The following is a 13244-nucleotide window of genomic DNA, read 5'->3' as shown; positions in this document are numbered from 1 at the left end:
GAATTAATTTGGCTGCCTTGTGTCAGCTGTAAAAATTTTGGCTGCAAGTCTCCTTGATACTGCCTGCATGTGGGTCTAATCACAGTTTGAACATGTGAGGAGAATGGTCTGATCTTGTCTACCTGTTTACTTCTGTGGAAGAGAAACTTGATGTGGTCCAGCTTGCCGTTCATCTGTATTAAATAAAGTATTTCAGCTTTGCTTTGTAACAAAAAGAAGCAAAAATCTCAGTTGCGTCATAGAACTCCTAGTAGGAGGTAAGAAGGCAGAGGTTGGGGTGTCGATTATTTGGATGGTATTCAGGGATAAGACTGCAGTGGTTCTGCCACAGATTGTCCCTGCTTGTTGGAAGGTGGAAGATTACTGTCTTGTGTACACTAAATAATGCGAATGAGACTAAACAGAACTGTTAATGATGCACAAAGAATCCTTAATTTACCTACACTAAGAGGAAACCTGTTGAATTCAGAGCATGCACTGAAATAAGCCTAATTTTTGTGGAATAGAGCAAGGATATATTTTTACAAAGGAAACTCAACTATTTGACATTTTTTATATTTATATGCCTGATAAAATATTTTATTGAAGGTGTGTATGCAATTTATTATGTTAATTTTTAATTGTAGTCTGAACAATAAATGCAACTTTAGAAATGGCTGTAGAATACATCCAGGTACATCTAACTGTGGTATTATTAGTGGATATAATGTAAGCAGTTCCTGAGAAAGGACTATGGTGTCGGGCCCTTATTTTTGTCTTTGGGTTCACTTTTACTCTTCTTACTCTCCGTTAATAGGTAGCATAGATCAGTCAGTGTTAAAAGAGTTGCCTCCTGAGCTTCTGGCAGAAATCGAATCCACCATGCCACTTTGTGAACGTGTGAAAATGAACAAGCGCAAACGTAGCACAGTTAATGAGAAGCCAAAATATGCTGAAATCAGTTCTGACGAAGACAATGACAGTGAAGAAGCTTTTGAATGTAAGTAGTACATTGTTCTTAATACTAAAGAAAGCTAATATTTTGCTTTTATGAAAATGTCCACTTCTTTTTTAAGTTGTTGAACATATAAAACAAATGAAAACAAGTTTGCTGTTGTGACAGCTGCTTGGCCTAGAACCCTTTTCTTCTTTTACAAGAAAAATGACTTAGATTCAGTTTGTCACTCAAGATGAAAAGCAGCTGGTTGTTAAATTTCCTTTCCTATTTATGTTATGGGAAGCCGCTACCTAGATTTTATTTTTTTCGATTGGGCTATGAAACATTTTTAGCCAATCGCATTAAGGAAAATATCCTCTAAAGCAGCACAGAAAACTTGCATACTTTGGAATGCAAAGAAAAATTTCAGTAAAGAAATTTTAAACTATTCTTAGTTTTATTGATAAGAAAAGCAAAGGATTCCCTCTTGAATTTTTCTGATATGATAAACTGAGAATCTTACTGCGCGGAAGTTTCTTAATATATTTCTTCTTTTATTATTTCTCTTATATAATGCTTGAAAAAGTGGAGTGGCTTTTGATGGCTTCTCAAAATTCCGTTTGCTGATCATGCTATTTCTGGATGAAGTGTTTTCAAAGGAAGAGAGGAAGCTTGTTAGAATTTTCCTGTGTGATTGCATGAAGTTCCCGAGTGTCAGAAAATTGTTCTGTGCCTTTAAGCTAGGAAGGGATTTCCTACTTACTAATAAGAGTGTGGTTAGTTTGTTTCCATGGTTGTTCAGTTAGTCAACACTGAAAAGAAACTCTTAAAGCTGGATAAATCAGTTTGGTCTGACTGAACATCTTAGCTGTGTTACCCATGCAGCGCTACAGAAGGGCCTGTTACTGTTACCTGGAATGCATCTTGCTTATAATGATTTTTTTTCACGATTTTAGGGTCTTTCCACTTATATAAACATCTTACTGAGCTTTTGTAAAACACAATGTTTTGCTTTTTAGTCTTTCTTAGGGTCAAGACTTATTTGTCCTGTTTTTTAATTTTTCATGTTCTTGTCCAACAGATACGCAGTGCTTATGCACACATACACATAAAAATTATAATAGAAATACCTCTGCTCTTTATAAGTAAGGCAGAAAGTGTCGTCTGTTTGGTTTTCCTTTTACTTATAACTGAATAGGGCTGCTTTGACTGTGAGTATGAGATCTTGAGGTAATATGCAATCTGTCTTGATAAAGGAAAAGGATTAATGATGATTTGTTTCATTCAGCATTCTATATTCTCTGTTTACCATGTCATATCACCTCTTCATGATGTTTATAATCTGGAACAGTGACTTAAAAAATAAAAAAGTAAAACAAATTTTTTTAAGTTGATTGGGAATGGAAAGGATTGTCAGGAATAGCAGATATCCTAATCTGCTAATTAGCCACTGTGGCTGTTGGAATTCTTAAATACAAAGTAAAGCAAATTAAGGAAAACTTTCACAGTAATTATATGTTTTAAGGTATGCTAGGCTTCTTATATGCACTGAAGAGATCTGACCATCATTATAAACAATTCAGTGAGGACATCTGGTTTAAAAATAAGTACTAGTATTTCTCAAGGAGTACTGTAGAACTGAGTTGAAGTAAAAAAAGATGAAATGATGAAGAGAATGAAAGATTTGTGGCAAGTACGCTGAAAAGATTAGTATTGTTACAAATATGTATTTTGGAATTCTTTTGATTGTCCAAAATCAATTTTTAAAAAATCTGAAATAGTGATTGTTTTAGAAGAAGAGAAATTTCTCTGCGTATCTCATGAAGAAGGGGCATTCCATTAAATAAATGATGAGAAATTTAAAATTTATTAAACAGTGCTCATCCAATAAGTGCTAAATATGTTATTGCATAAATGTTCAGCAGAACTTTGAAGGGAATTGAGTGTTTTTATTCCAGATAGTCTTTATTTATGTATAAATTTATAATAACTCTAGAAATGTTATTAATACTTACATTTTTAGTCCATTTTATCTACTTCAAAATATATTTTGTAGAGTAGTGATTGTGACTAGGTGTTCCTGTGTTCATCTTATTTGCCTTGGAGAGCCAGCACAACTGTAACACATTCTGGTTTGTCGTGCAACATTGATTAAACTCGTAAATTTAAAATTCTGCTGGAAAGCAATATTGAAAGTTACTTTTCTCATGGAGATTTAGCTGGAGTCAGAATTCATCCTGTGGAGCTTAAATTGATTCTAAAGTGCAGAGACAGGTGTTGTCTGCCTCCACAAAATACTGTCCCATGTGGGAGGAAGAATCAGTTAAGATGTGTGAAGTCTTTTCCCATAAAACATTTATTTCTTCTGAACGCTCACTCCAGGTATCCAAGATGGCCCTCCATTTCTTCTATCGCAGTTAACTCTAGCCATTTAGGCAGTGTTAGTAGCTCAGGCATCATGAATCTTGATCGTAGTGCTTTCAGATGCAAGTCTGATCCAGAAGCAGTACAGCTCAAAGCCTGGTATGAGTTACTACCTTAAAGACTTGGACCACTTCTGTGCATAAGTTCTGTGCTACATTTTCAGAAGTGGGAGCCACCTGCAGTGTAATGCAGAGCATTATTGTCACCTCAGGTTTAATTTTATATAATTGGTTTAGAGTGTTCACTTGTTTTACAGAATAGCTATACGATACTGTTTAACTTGCAAATCATATAATCATTTAGGTTGGAAAAGACCTTTAAGATGATCAAATCCAACCATGAACCTAACACTGCTAAGTCCACCACTAAACCATGTCCCTGGGTGCCACATCTGCACATCTTTTAAACGTTTAAAAATGTTTCACTTTGAGCAATTAAAGTAGAATTTTTGTGCTTAGAATGAAAATGCATTTATTTTCCAGCTTCTCGTAAAAGACATAAAAGGGATAGAGATGAAGCTTGGGAGTATGAAGAACATGACAGAAGAAGTTCTGTAGACCATAGAAGAAGTGGTCATTTTCATGAAGGAAGGAGGACTTCTGGTAGTGGCCGTTACCGTAATCGCAGTCCCGATGACTCTGATATGGATGATCATTCTTCTCCCCCTAGCCTCAGTGATGGTAACTGATTATTTAAAAAATTTAATTTTATTCTATAGTACTAGTGCATTTTTAATGGGTATGTGTCACAGTTTACTGCCGAGCGACAGTAAACCATGGCAGATGCTGTCTGTTAACCCCTTGCCAGCCTCACTAAGGAAAGACAATAGGAGGAAAAGGGAGAGAGACTTGCAAGCTGGAAAAAGTTAAAAATGCTTTACTAATAAATAGAGAAAATAATACAGAATATACAAAACCAATCTTGAATTTCCCAGGGTAGTGCAGCGTTGCCTGCGGCAGAGCTGGGAGCTGGTTGTTCCGGAGGCTGCAGGGCAGGCACCCGGAAGTCCTGGGCTGAGTTTCACAATAAACTGGAACTGGATTCAGGGATTCAGAGTCTGGAACCAAGCCTCAGATCTCAGGCATGACAGGCAGGATCCTCTTCAGATGCCAGCCATGGTCAAAGAGAACAAGACCCTCATGATCTCCCACTTCTTTAGGGTGTATGATGTGTATGGGATGGAATACTTAGTTGGTCAGTTTTAGTCACCTGTTCTGTTCACCCCTCCTTGCAAATACACCCCTGTCACTTATGGGATGTGCAAAACTTATCGGCAACCTTGGCTGCAATAGCAGTAAATCTAAACCTGGGTCTCTTCTGCATCCCATTGCTACTGTTATCAACTCTGGAGCAAACAGTGTCTGAAAAACATGCAGCCATATTCAGAAAAGTTCAGTTACTTAGAAGAACTTAGCTGAAAGGAAAATTCACTAAAAGAGAAACTGGTCCAGTTTTTAACAAAACCAGGACAATGTGTTAAAAAATTTAAAATAAACATCTTTACATGCAGTATTGAGTACCAGTGTAAGAAATGTAAATAATTCATTTTTAAATTTTTGAGAAAGCATTTGTTTCACTCTTTATTCTCTTCATTAGTGGCTAGAAAAATGAAGAAAAAGGAAAAACAAAAGAGGAGGAGAGCTTATGAACCTAAACTAACACCTGAAGGTAATTTTAGGCTATTTGTTTTTATACAATTTGTATTTTATCTTTTGTATATAAAATAATTACTTATAAATGTCTTTTTTCACCAGAAATGATGGATTCTTCAACTTTCAAGAGGTTTGCTGCCTCAATAGAGAATATTTTGGAAAATTTGGAAGACATGGATTTTACAGCTTTTGGTAATATGTCAGAAATTTTGTTTTCCACTATTAGAAACATAAAAACACACACACAAAAAATATGTCAGTATTTTTTAACTTCCTTCTTGGTGATTTAATTGCCTGTGGTACATGCAGGGGCATACTGCATTTATATCATTTCCACCTCGAGTTGTGGCCTTTACCTTTCTAATTTTATTTGCTGCTGCAGGAAGAAAATCCTCCTTCCTCATCCCTGCAGAATCCAAAAGGAGCATAAATCATGAGACAAAGAGTAGTCTCCTGGAGTGGAAAGGATACCTCTTTGGGATGTCATTAGGGCATTACCTTCTGTCAGACATCTTTGTAAACAACACTAGCATAAGATGGCAATATCTGTAGTAATGTCTAAGACACATGATTTTGCATCTGTTGTGACCTTTGACCCAGCAGCTTGATTATTCAGTTCAAGCAGCAGAGTCTTTATGTATTTGTGGGTGAGACACTGAATCACTTTATGCTCCTTATCCATTTCAGTGGAAAATGAGCCAGCTTAGCATAAGTGTCTGAGGAATTAGTTCAGATTGACCAAGCTGACTTTCTATTGAAAGGGAGTGTTCACTAATTTTTGCTTACCATCCTTGTCCCGGGATTAGAACAAGGAGAGGAGCATAATAAACAAATCACTACAGTTTTTAAAGCAATAGTATTTACAACCTTCGACTTGAAAGTGAAGTCATCAGTTATTTCTGTGTCTGGTAACATCATTATTTTTTATAAGGGTAAATATGATTGAGACAGTGTATCCCAAAGTACTTAATTTCATATCTGTTTTTGATCTATTGCCCTTCCCTAGATTGGATATTTAAAATTAGGACTACAAACATTTAAGATTTGTTTTACTGTAACAAAGGTGATGGCACAAGAGCTGCAATAAATGAGTTTTGCTATATTAAAAATTTTTGGATTATGACTTTCAGAAATGGATGCCCCATTTTAGACTATTAAATGATTCTTCAAAACCAGTCATATTTAACAGGTAGTAATTGTTTCAACACAACCAAAAGCTGTCATCATCAGTCTTCTTTAGGTGGAAGTATTAGATGCTAGCTGTTTGGAAAATGAGTTCTTTTTCTTCAGTTAGCTTTTCATATTGGCTGTAGAATACTGATTTCCTTGAAGTCTAATTAGAAATATGATTATTAATTTTATTTTTTTTTAAAGGCGATGATGATGAGATTCCACAGGAATTGCTACTGGGAAAACATCAGCTTAGTGAGTTGGGCAGTGAATCTGCAAAAATCAAGGCAATGGGCATTATGGACAAGGTACATCTCTGTAGTTTTAACTCTTTTTGAACATAAAAATTTTGATAAGCGTACAAAAACTTATGTCTTCTGTAATAGCATTCCACCCTCCTCAGGTTTGCATCTGACAGATACTGCAAACTGTTGTGCTTCTGTTGACTTAGTTGAAGTGCTTAAAAAGTTATCACGTCTTAACTGTTACTGTCTCTGAGGCTGAGACGTCTTTGTTGAGTGGTCCTTCTCTGTGTCAATGCTGACTCTTTATCAATATGTAATACCTATACCTGAGCAATAAAATCTAAAATAATTGATCTACTTTGAAAAAAGCAGCTCAACCCATAGTGTTTGCTTCTTGCAGCTGCTGGTGAGCAACCACAGTAAAATCAGAACCTGCTGGCAAAGTAGGCAAATCCACCTTTTCATATATACACCATCAGTGCAATGTAAATGTATGATGTCCAGCCAGCATCACGCTGAATTGCCTGCTTCCTCCATTTCTCCAAAAAAGCCTTTCAAACGTAAAAGATTTAACACCACAGGTGATAATAAGATTTATTTCCTGTAGGCTACATATTGTGGTTTCTTTGCCATACTCTTCCCTGCTTTAGTTCAAAGGAGCATTTTGTTGATGCAGACTGTTGGTGTCACCCTTCTAGAAACAATGTTCTTGCTTTATCTTCCTGGAACTCTTGGCTTTGGGCAGTGTAGTGGTTTAACCCTAGCTAGCAATACAACCGTGATAGCTGCTCACTCACCACCTTCCCAGCCTCCCAAACAGGAGAGAATTGGAAGGGAAGGGAGAAACTGGAATTGAGTTAAACACAGTTTAATAAAATAACAAAATACTAATATACACTAGTAGTAAATATATGTATATACGTATATATACATATATATATATATATAAGAGAATATAAAATAAAAGATACTCAATGCAATTCCTCACGAACTCCGTCCACACTAAGTAGACAGTCCCAGGAAACAGCACCTGGTCCTGAATAGCTGATGCCAAAGAGAGGGAAAAGGAAAATAGGCAGAAAGGCCCAGAAGCCGCTGCAAAATGGCAAAAGGCTGAACTAAACATCGCAAACAGAACACCCCCAAACAGGTCTCTGAAAGCAAAGAACCAGAGAGTGAGACCAGAAGATCCCGACTCTCCTTAAATATGAAGCATGATGCCAATGGGATGGAATACTCTTATTGACCAGTCTGGGTGTCAGTCAATCTCTGCCCCATCCATGCCCCAATTCCTTGATGCCTCACACCTGTGGACAGAGAGCTCAGAATGCCCTTGGCTTTCAGACCAGAGCAACTAAAAAAATTAACTCTGTGCTGGTGTGTTTTCTTTTGTTCTCAAACTAAGTCCGAATAATGATTGTGCTAGCTATGAAAAAAGAGAGGTTTCTAACTCCATGAAGAAAATTAACTCATTTTCAGTCAAACCAGCACAGGCGGTATTATGTAAAACTTTGCCTACTCATGACTGCATACTATGTTTATGGAGCATCTGTGAAGCCAGTTATTATGAAAGTCACTCTGAAGGTTTTTCTTTAATCTGAAATGCAGATATTCTTCCTGGACTTTTTTTCAATCTCCCTAACTTCCCTGTGGCATGTTTGTCAGCCTATTTCTCTTTCCTGATAGTTCTCACCCTTAATCTCTGTTACCAGTTTGTCACACATACATACATGTATGTATGTATAAAATCAGAACTTTGTTGCTTCTAAAGCTGAGTACCAAAAGTATCTGGATGAGTGAAACTGGCTGTCCTTGAGCTTAGCATATTCTATAAATTATTTAATCATGATTCTGTAGAAAATCAGTGAGTGAGTTTGAGTTAATTTTTTCAACATGCTGGTTCTCTAAAGTTAACACTAATATTAAGAATACATTTCCTTTTTATTAGGACTCAAGTACAGGATATTTTATTTCTACTTGTTTGTGGAATTTGGATTTTCTCCTAATAAAGCTTTATGCAGTCAGTTAGAATTTGTTTCTAGAAGCAGAAGCGTGTAACTATACAACATTAATGACAGATATGCAATTTTAAATCTATTTCTATATATTTGCAGATGGAAAACACAGTTTGATTGCAATTTTAGAATATATTTCACCTAGTTTATTTGTATAATCAACATTCTCAATCATGCGGTGTCAGAAACCAGAGAAGTCAAGATCCAATCCTTATCTCAAATTGCTTACAATTTAAGTGTTTCGGGTTATGTAATGGGTTCTACTCTCTATCCATGGACTTTTTTTTTCGGCACTTTGGAAGCCTCTATGTTCCTACAGTGTTTGATGTGTTTCTTTTCTTGTTTTAGATCTCAGCAGATAAAACAGTGAAAGTCCTGAATATATTGGAGAAGAATATTCAAGATGGATCAAAACTTTCTACATTACTTAACCATGTGAGTTTCAAATTACATAATTTCACATCAACGTGTAGAATAGAGTCTTGTTCACTTGAGTCCTATTTAGTGATGGTTTCAAATACTGTGTATGTTTGTGAAAGGAATTTCTGATCCGTATGATTGCCAAATTTTAGGATTTGAAGTAAAATTCAGTTGATAGATTTTTCTCAATACTAAACAAGTTTTGCTACAGTACTGATAACTAGCAGGTGTATTGTGAGTAACTGAGTTTTCTTTTGTTTTAAATTCAAATGTTACAGTTTCATCCTGAATATTCATGGTAACTGGTGTAATTTGCACCATTGGACATTTCTTTGCTACTTTGCTGTGTGTCCATGAAACAATGAAAGAAGTACTACAGTTTTTTTGCAGAGCTTGTTCTTCTCCTGAGCATTAAGACAGGAGAAAGTGCTTTAAGTCTGTTCTTATACTGCAAAATGAATGTTATCAACATAAACAAAATCAATGGGAAGCTTAAGATTTTAGAGGTTTTTTTTTCCTTATGTACCTGAATCTACTTGGGCTTTTGGAGATTTTGTGAGGTTGATATGTGATATTTCACAATTAGTATGTTTATTTATTTCTACACTTTCTAGTCAAAACAATATTCTAGCAAGAACAGGGTTCTTGATTTTATGAGGAAAAAAAACCTTGGACTGCAAAAATAGGGACTAATTAATTATATTGGAAAGGAAGAATTTGAACTTGGAAATGAAAATCAGAGATACACAATTTGTAACTAAATACTTTAGATTTGTAGGGTTTTCAATGTTTCAGTATATGGTTCCAAATGTGTTTAGCAATATGAAAAATAAGTAAGTTGCTGGTTTACCTGCTCTAGTTCACCGTGATTAAGTCTTTATGCTAATGCTTTTAAAGTAATACTTTTATTTTAGCATTTTGCAGTAAAACTCAAGATTGTTAGCAGCTGATGAAATTACACAATGATTAGAATTCAGAGACAAAGCTTGTTTAAAAAGGAAGCAATCTTTAGCCAAACAAGTTTGATTTTTCTTAAAACATTTTAGAAATTATTCAAGTCACTACGCCAAAGAAAGCCTCTGCTAAGGAGTAAGCTTAGTTCTTTTACAGAGCAGTGAAGATATCCTACCTCCATGTCAGGATGTTTTTCAGAGGCAGAGTGCACTTGCATGTGCTTTTTATTTCCACAATTAATGAGAAAAAAATATTTAAAACTCCTGGGATTTTTTTTAAGCCTCATTTTTGAAAAGAAGAAATGACCTAAAGCTATCCTATGCAAGAAATTTACAGGGATCTCCTGATTTGCAGATTTCTCTTGATTTTACAAATACATATATATGTCATATCTATAACACACTGTAACATTGCTTTAGATTCACTTAACCCAAAGGGGAAAAGTTGAGGTGGTTTTATCAACTCCTTATTTTTAGAAGGAAAGCCAACAGTGTTGAACTATAGTGTCATAGAGGCAGGAAAGATTTTTTCTCTGTAGACTAGATGTGTAACAGGGAAGCTATTAAAAATTCTACCTGGTTTTGCTATAAATAATTTTATTATAATATTTCAGTAGTGCTGGGTGGTTGTAATTAACCTCATGTATGTTTTTGTAACTCATACAAACACAGAAATAAAGAGATTGTGTGCCCTGTGCTAGATCTAAACAAAACATATCTTATCAAATATGTTCAAATCTATTCACAGTAGATGGGTCAGTCTATGAAGCAGATAAAGTTCTATGCTTTTGAGTTTTGTATGTCTTATAACAGTGTTTTTGTGTAAGAATTCCCTCTAGTGGCAAAAATTAGACTGATTAAAGCAGCACCTTGTGTGCAGAGGCCATTGAAGAAACCACTAGATGAATGAGTTCAGATTTTACTTAAGTTACATCAGTCTTGAGTAGAGTATGCAGCGATCTTCCCTAATAGTGCTTCCCAGTGGTACAAAGAAAGGTTGTGTTCTAGCAGAATACGGTGAGACTTTGTAGACTTGTAACTTGGGGAGACATATTACAAATGGGTTACTAGTAAAATAAACATTTGATTTCTGAAACAAACTAAACTGCTTCTGTATCAAAAAGGGAATACAACATTTTATACCTTAGTGTATGTAAGCATATTAAGGTAATGTTATTATCTTTTACTTGGTAAGGATAAAAATTTGCCTTCTTGCTCATACTGTCCTATTTTTCTTGCCTGTTACAGAACAATGACACTGAAGACGAGGAGAGATTATGGAGAGATCTTATTATGGAGAGAGTGACAAAGTCTGCTGATGCTTGTCTTACTGCTATCAATATTATGACATCACCAAATATGCCTAAAGCTGTATATATTGAGGATGTAATAGAAAGAGTGATTCAATACACGAAATTTCATTTGCAGAACACTCTCTATCCTCAGTATGATCCTGTGTATAGAGTGGATCCTCATGGTGGTTAGTATGCTAAGAAATTTTTGAAATAATCTTTCCACATTAAAAAAAATCAAAACATAATCTATTGTATTATGATGCAAGTGATATGACTTTCTGGAATAAGATTTTTGTATGCAACCTTATACTGATAGTTCTTCCACATTATGTAGAGCATCCTGAATGAATGCTTTATGTTAGTTTGAGGATAATGAAATGTAACATAAAAACAAAATTAATTAAATGTGTCCTCTGAATAACTTAGTCATACGAACTCTTGGTTTACTGCAATAATGTCAGTGTAACCAAAGTATTTAGACTAACTTATTTAGAAGTTTGTCTGAATTTCAGCTTCTGTGTGTAGAATCATAGAATAGTTTGGGTTGGAACAGACCTTCGAAAGTCATCTAGTCCAACCACCCTGCATTGAGCTGGGACATACTCAAATAGATCACGTTGCTCAGAATCCTGTCCAGCCTGGCCTGGAAAGTCTCCAGGGATGGGACATCTACCACCTCTCTGGGCAACAAGTTCCCATAATTTACTGTCACTGTAAAAAATTTCTTCCTAATCTCTAACTCAAATCTCCCCTTCTTTAGTTTAAAACCATTACCCCTTGTCCTGCCATAACAGGCCCTGCTAAAAACTCTGTCCCCATCTTTCTTATAGGCCCCTTTTAGTGACTGAAGGGCTGCAATAAGGTCTTCCTGGAGCCTTCTGTTCTCTAGGCTGAACAACCCCAATTCTCTCAGCCTGTCCTCACAGCAGAGCTGTTCCAGCCCTCTGATCATTTTTCTGGCTCCTCAGGCCCCTCTCCAACAAGTCCATGTCTTTCCTGTGCTGAGAGCTCCAGAGCTGGACACAGGACTCCAGGTGCGGTCTCACCAGGGTGGAGCAGAGGGACAGAATCACTTCCCTCGACCTGCTGGCCACGCTCATTTGATGCAGCCCAAGATACTATTGGTGTTCTGGGCTGCAAGTGCACATTGCTGACTCATGTCCAATCTGTCATCCACCAGTACCAAGTCCTTCTTGGCATGGCTGCTCTCAATCCCTTCATCCCTCTACCCAGATGCAGGACCTTGCACTTGGCCTTGTTCAACATAGGGAAGTTCTTGTGAGCCCAAGTCCCTCTGAACAATATAGTTAGTGTATGTAGGAATACATCACTTTATAGTTATAATTTCTGTGTATACAATTTTTTACTTCTGTGAAAACTGCAATTTTTGCGTTTAGATGTGGGTATCCAACTTCAAGAACCTTTTTAAAAATCTTGGATCCAAAATTAGAGCAATTATGTAAAATTAATATGTGGAATTATTGCTTCCCAGCAGATGCTACTAAGTAGTTATCTTCTGTAAGCAGTTGCTTTTACAAAGCTGTAGGCATGCAGTTGTTCTGGGGACACTTTTTGAGGAAGGTGGTTTTTCTAATACTTTATTTGAAACACTGGAAATATCAATGAAGATATTCTTTATTTTCTAGGTGGTCTTTTAAGTTCCAAAGCAAAACGTGCCAAGTGTTCAACCCACAAGCAAAGAGTTATAGTGATGTTGTATAACAAAGTTTGTGACATTGTCAACAGCTTGTCAGAATTGCTGGAGATACAGCTTCTTACTGATACAACTATTCTTCAGGTATGTTTTATCAGAAGAATTTCTGTCTGAGAATGTTTGCTTTTCTTTTCCCAGAAAGAATGTGAATTATGATTGTCTCAGTGACATGAAGTATGAAGTCAGTACAAACTTTGGAATTATTAACATCAGAGTGACTAATTTGTTGTATAGTGTAGCAGGAGAAGAATGTTTTGATATTCAAATCTTTAATGGCTTTGCTTGTACCTGATTGTATTCAAATATAGAGTCATAGAATCATTTAGTTTGGAAAAGACCTTTAAGATCGTCAGGTCCAACCATTAGTATAACACTGCCAAGTCCACCACTAGACCTTGTCCCTAAGCACCACATCTACACATCTTTTAAATAACTCCAGG

The 13244-nt window shown here is 36.0% G+C and overlaps 1 protein-coding gene across 8 annotated transcripts in view; it reads left to right on the top strand.

Annotated features, from left to right (window-relative positions):
* The window catches only part of NIPBL (NIPBL cohesin loading factor), a 161781-nt gene that overhangs the window by 120299 nt on the left and 28238 nt on the right, over window positions 1-13244 (top strand). For all 8 annotated transcript variants that reach the window (XM_065860130.2, XM_071802483.1, XM_065860131.2 and 5 more), the window contains 8 exons: window positions 797-979; window positions 3823-4020; window positions 4937-5008; window positions 5095-5184; window positions 6367-6470; window positions 8771-8857; window positions 11044-11275; window positions 12737-12888. In XM_065860130.2, coding sequence (XP_065716202.1) covers window positions 797-979; window positions 3823-4020; window positions 4937-5008; window positions 5095-5184; window positions 6367-6470; window positions 8771-8857; window positions 11044-11275; window positions 12737-12888 — 1118 coding nt within the window. The remainder of the gene's footprint in view (window positions 1-796; window positions 980-3822; window positions 4021-4936; window positions 5009-5094; window positions 5185-6366; window positions 6471-8770; window positions 8858-11043; window positions 11276-12736; window positions 12889-13244) is intronic.

The sequence above is a fragment of the Patagioenas fasciata genome, chromosome Z (assembly GCF_037038585.1).
Source record: "Patagioenas fasciata isolate bPatFas1 chromosome Z, bPatFas1.hap1, whole genome shotgun sequence".
Lineage (NCBI taxonomy): Eukaryota > Metazoa > Chordata > Aves > Columbiformes > Columbidae > Patagioenas > Patagioenas fasciata.
Note: the sequence above shows the minus strand (reverse complement) of the source record. Positions and strands in the feature narration are given on the sequence as shown.